This window comes from Myxocyprinus asiaticus, chromosome 29 (genome assembly GCF_019703515.2).
Source record: "Myxocyprinus asiaticus isolate MX2 ecotype Aquarium Trade chromosome 29, UBuf_Myxa_2, whole genome shotgun sequence".
In the NCBI taxonomy this organism is placed as follows: domain Eukaryota; kingdom Metazoa; phylum Chordata; class Actinopteri; order Cypriniformes; family Catostomidae; genus Myxocyprinus; species Myxocyprinus asiaticus.
The window spans coordinates 25,116,221-25,126,127 of NC_059372.1; the positions used below are offsets into that span (position 1 = coordinate 25,116,221).

At 35.8% G+C, this 9,907-nt stretch overlaps 1 protein-coding gene across 1 annotated transcript; it reads right to left on the bottom strand.

The window, feature by feature from the left end:
• Positions 1-3,262: 3,262 nt before the first annotated feature.
• Positions 3,263-9,079, bottom strand: LOC127420221 (draxin-B-like). The gene is made up of 6 exons (XM_051662272.1): positions 8,632-9,079; positions 8,430-8,533; positions 6,907-7,021; positions 5,874-5,981; positions 5,670-5,759; positions 3,263-5,570 (listed from the first exon to the last, which is right to left on the bottom strand). The coding sequence occupies exons 1-6, from the start codon at positions 9,077-9,079 to the stop codon at positions 5,458-5,460; spliced, it is 978 nt and encodes a 325-aa protein (XP_051518232.1). The 3' UTR covers positions 3,263-5,457.
• Between the last annotated feature and the right edge of the window lie 828 nt (positions 9,080-9,907).

The following is a 9,907-nucleotide window of genomic DNA, read 5'->3' on the forward strand; positions in this document are numbered from 1 at the left end:
ATACATCATCTACAGACCCTCCTGACAAAAAGTTGTTCGAATTTCGATATGTCAAATCGTTCTGAAGATATAAACAAATATGTTTGGGCCGTGGCATGTGATGACTAATTAGCCTGTATCTTGTGATCGCAATTTTCAAAATTAACAAAACTTTGTTCACATGGACAAGAAAACATTCTGAGTTAACATGCCAAGTTTAATTAATTTTTATGCTAGGGGGTGCTGTACCTTAAGACCTTATTATTATTTTTCAAGGTTTCGGGGGCTCTTTTCAAGGTTTTGGAGCACTTAACATGCTCAAAAACTTGCATCAGAGATATCGGCCATTAGGGCTTGACAAAAGTTCATATATGGGTGTGTAGAGGGGGCTCTGTAGCACCATCTAGAAGATGGGCATGTTTGGGGGGCTCTGTAGCACATCCCTTTTGAGTTACAGTTACCAATCTTTGTGTATATATATATCTCATCAAGCTGGACAACTTTCACGCTGACAGTCATAAGCTCCCCCAACAAGAAGTCGGCCATTTTTGATTTTTTGAAAAATGCATGCTCTAGAATTTGAAATACTCCTCCTAGGGGATTCATGTTACATGTACCAAATGTGTGCGACATCATGCCAAGACATTGATGATGCTAAATCACGAACGGATTTCTGATATATCGAGCATTGTTGCCATGGTGATGCAATAAAGTAACATAAAAATATGGGAGACAAGAAGTGTCTCATATCTTCTGCGTGCATCGTGTGATTTACATCAAAATTGAGCTGTATGTTTGGCCTTGTGGGCTGATCACCTTGATGTGGCTATTATGGGTCACGGTCGTAGTGCCACCAACTGGCGGAAGGAAGTGTGGCACGTTTAACAGACATTGAAATATCCCTCTTATATTTACCTGAACTGCATGTCAAGACAGTGCAGATTTAAAAAATTTTATATCTTACACAGTGTTGCCATGGCAATGCATTAAATGTCATTATTGCTTTTTATGTATATTCACATGTTTTTGAGGTACTTGCCGTGCTTGAATTTTCATGATATTTTGCACACACATCAGAGTTGTCGGCCATTAGGCCTGGGCAAAAGTTAACACATGGGCATGGCTGGGGAACTCTGTAGCACCACCTTTTGACAAAAGTGGTGGGGTCAGTTTCTTCTACGGTCACCAAACTTGCTACATATATTGTTCTCATCAAGCCGGACAACTTTCAAAATTACAGTCATTAATTCCGTCCAACAGGAAGTCAGCCATTTTGGATTGAATGTGCATTTATTTTTTAATTGCAGGCCCTGAACTTTTGAATACTCCTCCTAGGGGATTCATGTAACTGGCACCAAACTTAGGCAATATTATTCCAAGACATTGAAGATGCTAAATCGCAGACGGATTTTTGATATATTGAACGGTGTTGTCATGGCAATGCAATAAATTAAGGGCACAAATGTGAAACAGGAAGTTCCTTATATCTTCTGTGTGCATTGTATGATTTTGATAAAAATTCAGCTCTATGCTTGGTAATGGGAGCTGACCACATTTATGCAGCTATTATGGGTCATGGTCATAGCGCCACCAACTGGCACCAGGAAGTAAGGCAATTTTATCAGACTTTGAAATAGCCCGCTTGTGTTTACATGAATTGCTTCAAAATTCTTTCGAATAATGTCAAGACACTGCTGATGTAAAATTGTAAATGGATATTTGATATCTTAAATACTGTTGCCATGGCAATTTATCATGCAAGTGAAGCAGTTTTTAAAGTTAAATAAAAAGGTATATTGTAATGAAAATGTACTGCACAAACATTTAATTTGTTTATATAAATAAAATATAATAAAAATATTAACTAAAATGTAGAAATACTAGAAAATCAAAGCCATATGTCTAACCCAGTTCTGAGTGGCAATTTACTTGTTCAGATGCAGTACCATAAATGTCCAAAAGAGGACGGCCAAGCTCAATTGTTGTATGATTCCCAAAATACCACTTCTCATTCCCTCCAGGATTTTGCGGGTCGTGTCTAGAAGGGATCCCTCTTTCGTAGGTTATGTATAGTCTGTGTAACTACATTCATCAGTTAACTATGTTTATCAAAAAGTTAAAGATCCATTTAAGATGGCTAGCAAAATAACAAGGGCATGCTCATGAACTGCTTTTAATTTTAAACAACATAAGCATTAATTATACAGTATTAAGAAGATAGCAACATTTGTGCCACAGTGATGTACTTGAGGAAATGAGAATGGGCAGTGAGCGCTCCTCGTTGCTTCGAGTTCTGCAGTTTGTGCTCTTTTCCAGTCAAATCCCATAGAAAAATGCAAACAAATGTATCCCCACTCAAGATATACATCCACTGAGGTGCAGATGCAATCTTTGTTAATTAAAATATAAAGTTTCATATGGGTGGATTAGAACCCTAAACCTCTTAAGCACAGGGCAAATTAATTACCATTAGACCACCTAGTCAGACTCTTTTTACCAGTGCTGATTGATGTACTTTTCCATTGATTTACAGTATCACATGACTGAAAATAGCACACATAGAGATGAAGTTATCAAATGTATTATGTTAAATATTTATTTTAGAACTTGAATTGATAATCAAAAATTATTACTTTTTATCAAAGCAGACCATTTAAAATAACCTTTTACTAGCGCTCATCATTGCTGTGCAACTTCAAACACCATGTATCATTATGGGATTACTTTTGTGCCAGTCGTTTTGAATGTAACTTTTCTTAAATTGAGACCTATTACCACATAATTGCATCGAAATTACTAGGCTAATGACTTCTGTGCTCATATTAAACTCTACTTGCCTACTCTACTTAACACCTAATGCATTGAATTACATTTGTTAATTTAAATTAAAGCAATTTGAAGGATATATAAAACTGGTTATCTTCAGATCTACATATTTTTCAATAAACATTTTAAATCATAGCAAAAATGTAAAATGAATCAGCAATAAAATTAAAAATTAAAAATTAAAAATGAATATATATATATATATATATATATATATATATATATATATATATATATATATATATATATATATATATATTCAAAGGCAGAGGTCTTCCACACACACACACACACACACACACGTGTGTGTGTGTGTGTGTGTGTGTGTGGCATACCTCTGCCTTTCCTATGAAGGAGGAAGCGGGAGCCGGGTGAACAATCCACTTAAGACTTTAATGCCACAGTTTTCAGTGTACATCAAAACAATATAGATAGATAGATAGATAGATGGATAGATTCACATTTATATTATTTATAAATTTATTTTAACAAATAGCATCAAACATATTTACATAAAAGCTTATCCTGTATAATACACTTCCATTAAAAACATTTGGCATAATGTTAGCGGACATTTCAGCTGATCAAAGCTGCCAAATAATCACAGATGCAAAAATATGAACAGAACTTCATCTAGAAGGTAATAATGTAACTTAATCAATCTGATGTGGTTGTTGCATTTTCATTAGTGGACCCTCACAATGAAATGCATGTTGTTTTTTCTTCAGTCATTGGATTGGATCATAAGCAGAGAACATGAAATATAAGTACTGTCGCTCACATGTTGCATGTTTTAAAAATGCACTCTTTTAACATTTTAAAATGTTTTCACTGTAATGTTCTAATTGCAAAATAGACTGCAGAAGATGAAAGTTGAGTTTTTAAGCTTTAATTTGATACCAAGTTTGTGAACATTGATGAAGTTTTTGATATAAAACAAAGTATTTGTTTTATAGCCACAATCAAACGGCCCACATGTTGGCAAGTGACAGTTAGCAGGTTTAAAATGAGCATGTAAGACAGCCTCTGTAGCACCCCCATTTTCACCTACAGTCACCAAAATTGGTACATATATAGTTCTCATCAAGCTGGACAACTTTCAGAATTATAATTATTGGCTCTGCCCAACAGGAAGTCAGCCATTTTGGATTTTTTGAATATTGCAGTCTCTGAACTTTTAAATACTCCTCCTAGGGGATTTATGAGACTGTCACCATATTTAGACAATATTATGCCAAGACATTGAAGATGCTAAATTGTGAACAGATTTTTGATACTTCGAATGGTGTTGCCATGGCGAGGAATTAAGTTAATGGTGAAAAATGGGAAACGAGAAGTGTCTCATATCTTCTGTGTGCAATATGTGATTTAGATCAAAATTTAGATGTATGTTTAGTCTTGGGGGCTAATCACATGGATGTGACTATTTTGGGTCACGGTCATAGGATCCACTTGGCAGCAGGAAGTATGGCTCTTACAGTAGACTTCAAAATAGTCCTCTCATATTTAACCAAATTGCTTCTAAATTGTTCAGAATAATGTCAAATACCAAATGCATGTGTCCACCTTGCATTGTTTTCCGAAAGCCACTGCTTGCAGCTATATTTATTATTATTATTATTCCACTAGTATTCCCTCAAAAATGCATTTCTAACTCATATTGCTAACATACTCTGATTACATACAAATATGACAAAAAGCACTTTGATTATTAATTTATAAGGCATTAAGATTATAAAAATTAATGGTTGGACATTGTAATTTAATGTAGGATCTACAGTTTGTAAAATCTACAGCTGGATTATGTGGGATGTAAACTGGTGAGTCTCATTCAAAGCAGAACACTAAACAACATTCTGCCAATGTCAGATGAGCAGAGCACTGATGCAGTGGCACAATATTTCTCCTATAATAACAAACCAATGGCTCTGAATGGGCATGATGTAAAGCATTATTTCAGCTAAGCACAAAACCTCTTTTGAGTCATTTCAGATTGGAGCCAAAAGCAAGATTTAATGGTTTAATAATGTGAGATGGAGATGTTCCATGTGTTCTTCTTTGTGTGTTCACTCCAGTGCTGCTCGTCTGCTTGGAGGTTGGGGACATAGTTTAAGCCAAAACATTCTCAGTAAATGACTGTCTTTGCATGCTCATGTCCCCTTATTTACACAGTGCTAATGTTCCATTGTGATAATAACAATAGATCAATGCAGCACATGTTTAATACATAAGTGTGACAAACACAGAGACATTAGTGGAAGACTTAAATGTAATTATCGGTACTGCATGCAATAATTTTACAATACATTGGTTAAAAATTTTGAAAGTCCATAATGACACATCACTGTAACTTAACCTTCATAACACACATATAACAGTAACACTGTAGCTCAATCTTCATTCATCTGAAATCATTGGCCATGCAAGTTTACATCATCTGTTTACATAAAACCCTTGCAAATACGCAGTCGGTATTATTTATTCCCCAATTATTGTTGTCGATTTGCAAATTTAGGAAACAATTATATACAAGAAAGCAACAAACACATGGATACAAATTTAAATAAAAATTTGCAAACATAATGCAAAATGCAATCACATGCCTTTGGAAAGCCTTGTCAGAGTAAAATATAACAAATTGTTCTGCCATAATTATACAATAATGAACATGCCATGGTTTAATTTTACACCCTCAGGATCAATACACTGTCCTTTTTTGCGAGTGATGCGGTAATGCCTGTGTAATTTAGCATAACACCGAAGCCCTGTGAAAGAGCATGGAACAGTTTAAAAGATGGTTTCCACTTTTTCAGCATGAGTAACGATCAGACTTTAATATTCCCAGGGGGAAAACTATCGCTCACCTTCTTCACACATGCAGTTGTCGTAGCACTTGTTATTGAGGCCACGGTTGTGAAGCTCACATACATGATTTCTGAGATTGCAGCAGGAACCTGAGACAATTAAGGAAATAAATGGTGTGATCATTTATTTGACAACTACTCTTGCGCTAACTAGAGTACTAATACAGTATACAGTGCTCATTGTAGTAAAAGAGATAGAGTGACCTGGCAGACAATCCAGGTGATGTTTGCAGTTCTCATCTGGTGAAAGTGTCACATTTCCACTGCTGGTGCTCTTTGTGGGCTGGATGTCAGAGCATGGATTCCACTTAGCTTAATGGAGAAAGAGTGATGCTTGAGTGTAATTAATAAATAAAGTGTAACTCACTAACAGTAAAGCTGTTTATGACTAGTATGTGAATGTTTATTGCCTGATATATATATTTTGATATTATGAATGTTTATTGTCTGATTGTACACTAGTATATGAATGTTTATTGCCTGATTTCGTTCTCCAGTACTTCACACTGTACCAGTCACTTATTTATTTCACTGATTCTTCTTGCACCAGGCACATATCGTATATGTACAGTATATATGTTCTTTGTATATTGAAAAGCATCCTGCAAATGCCACTCCAACAGACTGTTCAAGTACTTGTAGTAATTTTGCACACTGTGTTATATGTGTATAATGTGTGTATAATATGGACATTGTGTAATACTTTGAATAGTGAGTATATTATAAATGACAGAGGCTATTTGCACTAAGTGTAAATAGCAACAAAAATCATCTTTTCTGCACTATAAGTGCAAATAGCGTCAAATGTTCTGATCATTGCAGTGTGTTTATTGTGTTTATTTAGAGTCCCACAGACACCCTACACCAATCCCTTCCTCTAAACCTAACATAACGGTCACTTCCGGACTGCAGTGTTGATTTGATTCGATTTGTTTATGCACAGTCACCTACATATCAAATTTGAGTAGATTTGACTACATTTCATTTTCACATTTAGGGGCATTTGACATTTTCTATGAGATAGCTGAGTTGTGGGAAAACCCAGGGGGAATTTGCCTTCTGTCAAAGTAAAAAGATAATGTGGTCCTGAATGTAAAGATGTACACAACATCATTCTCATAACCAATGTACCACATTCTACAGAATATCTAAAAAAAACCCATACAAGTTCACCATTTCAAAACAACAAGCAAGTTGAAAACTAAAAAACACATTTGTATGTGAAATATTGGTCAACCTCTCTTCTTAAAAGATTGCTGTTTGTGTGTATGCCTCATATCTCCATAATCAGTCCAGTCAAAGAATGCCATGTTTAAAGTGGATGTCACATCCCCACCTGAATTACTTCTGACCTGGGGTAAAAAAACAGTAAATTTTAGTGTTCATCATTATGTGTGGTATTGAAAGTCAAATTTAAGTTGCTTTTGCATGATGCGTTTTTCCAGACTGATCTCATGAAATTAACGTGATAATGGCAATATATATGCAAACCAAAATTACATGCTTCATTACACTTTCGCTGCATTTTCACAGTGAAATGTCCAGCGGAAGGCACCAAATGCGAGTGAAATTATGTTGTAATTAGACAAGGTGAATTTTAGATAGATGTTTTAATGAGTAAAACTTACCTCCCTAACCTACAACTTGAACCGGAACCTAATTAGTAGTGTCCTAAAAGATAAATGAGAGGTGAACAAAACATACATCCTTACCCTTAACCAACACCTAAACTTAACCGATAGTGTTTTAAAAGCAAATTCGACATGAAAAGCACATTTACTGAAGCAACCATTTTATTTTTTGTTGCTGCTATGGCAATTTTGCTTAGTTTTCTCTTTAGTTTTTTGAGTGTGCTGGGCTGGGATTGAGGCTCGGTCATCCGAGTCCAAAGTCCAACACTCAAACACTCCATCAGGTCCATCAGATAAGCTACCGTGGAAGTTAATCACATAGGAATAAGTGTGTAAATGTAGGTGGGTCTGTAATACAAGGGTTAAAATATATCGTTTTTCTAATGATGCATTACAGTAAAAGTGTTTTGATATAATAGCATACCAGGGTGTGAGTAAAAGAGCAAAAATATGTGTTTATAAAGTCATAAACGGCGATAGTACCTGTGTTTTGTGTCAGAAGTGAATAAATAAAGATTTTGTAGTGCCTCTAATGTTCATTTCACCAAGAAACTGCAGCAAAACGTGAAAAGCAGCACATAGATGTCAGTCTGCACAAATTTATAGTAAAGTTCATTCTGTGAGACTAGGTTGCATTTTTCCATGTGAAGTGGGATAATAAATGCAAACATTTTGTTGTAAACCATATGACTTCTTTCCTTTTGGAACACAAAAGATGTTTGGCAGAAAGTTAGGAACTGAAAACCTCTCATTCTTCACATGTATTCTCTTCACAAAAGAAAGTTATACAGGTTTGGAATTACATGAGGGTGAATAAATGATGACTGAATTTTTATTTTGGGGTGAACTAACCCTTCAGATCACATTTGGCAACTGTTAGGTTAATAATTTGCTGTTTAATGGAAAACTGTGGTAATCTGCAGTATAGCTTTTGAACCAATAAACAAGAAATTGTTTTATATGAGGATTTCTAGCTGAATGGATGTCATGAACCTATTATCACAGATAATATGGCATAGTGACAATTGCATTTTACGAGACCTGTTTCTAGATACTGACAGATGAGTAGCTGTGATATTTTTTAATCAGCATGACTAAGGACTGAAGACTGAAGCTAGATGATCTGTACCTGTGGTTTACTGGTGGGGGTTGGCTGTGTGAAGGGTTTCCCACTGACAGCAGCAGCTACTGGGGATATGAAGGAGCCAATAGTGCCTGCAAGGAATACAGGCTCTGTGGGAGTCCCAAAGGAGTTTTGCCAAGCAGATAATTAAAACGGCAGGACAGCTATAAGGGAGTTTCAATTATGAAAATTAAAAGTTTCTTTTTACCTTTATTATGAAGACTCTTGTGACCAGTGGGATGTCTCATTACCTTCTCTGGGATCTCAGCACCAGGGGAGATATTCATTTGCTCTGGAATTAAGGAATCAAACCCCATGAAGGTCCTCTTTCTCAGACTCATCACTCGTCTTTTATCTTTTGGCTCCATCTCTAAGCGGACGGGACTGAGACCCTCCAGCTCTGGCCCTTCATTTTGGGTGTGGATCACAGTAATGTGAGGCCTCTTTCTAAGCTGACCTGCTACCATCCTCTCCTTTTGACCTCTGTGCTTCCTGTGATGACTGTGTTGATGTATGGATGCCTCTGGCCTGGGAGGGATAATGGCTTTATCACTGAAGATTTCCTTGGCTTCATTCTGCGCTGTCTCAGTGCTCAATGTCATGGTCACCAAGTCAATGAGGAGAAATGGGCAAAAATACCAATATAAAGATGTCATTCTGGGAGTGGAAAAGATTAAACACACAAAATATACAAGTAATAAGCAATAAAGCACCACAGATCAAATGCTATCAAAAAATCCTAAACTACATTTTTACATCACATTTTCAAATATTTCATATTTAGTACTTAATGGGTTTGGAACATGAGGGAGAGCAAATGACGACAAAATGTACATTTTTGGGTGAGTTTTCCCTTTATCTTTAAGAAACTACATGGTCTCATCACTACTATTTGTAGTGCATAACAAATAGGGAAAAATGATCTCTTGAAATAAAAAGGTAAAGCAGCTTAACAGACCATTTCAAGTTATGTTGCTCTTCTTTCTGCAAACATTTGTAAAACAAGCTTTGAGAGTAGTGCCAGGTGCTACAGTTGGTCTTTGATCTTGGCACCACTGGACAGCACTGAATATAGAACTGGTCTGTCTATGTTGGGCAATGTTTCTGCATCAGCAATGATGTTTGAGGGAATTTGGAATTTTTGTATTCTGTATTTGACTTATTACAATGAGAAATTCAGACACAGACATTTGCTGTAATTTTTGTAAGCACTTTAGAGATGAGGATGAAGCAAACTGATATAAGCCAAGGGACTTTTATTCACATAAAATGGATTACACACTCACTGAGCAGATGACTGTGACTAATTAATCAAGTGGACTTGGCTTTCATGTACAGACAAACTAAAGTTGTGACAAATCCAGCATTCCCTGATCGCTGCTGCATGAACATATATATAATGACAAATGTCTTTGAAATAACAAACAGGTTGAATTGCACTAATTGAAAAATAAATGCATTGCATTAACAGTGCTTGCATTTTT

Bases quoted from the DNA above. Each gene is read 5' to 3' on its own strand.
- LOC127420221 (XM_051662272.1), bottom strand. From the start codon at position 9,079: ATGACATCTTTATATTGGTATTTTTGCCCATTTCTCCTCATTGACTTG. The intron at 7,022-8,429 runs GTACAGATCATC...TTTTTACCCCAG, and splicing joins CCCCCACCAGTAAACCACAG to GTCAGAAGTAATTCAGGTGG. The intron at 5,760-5,873 runs GTCACTCTATCT...TAATTGTCTCAG, and splicing joins TCACCTGGATTGTCTGCCAG to GTTCCTGCTGCAATCTCAGA.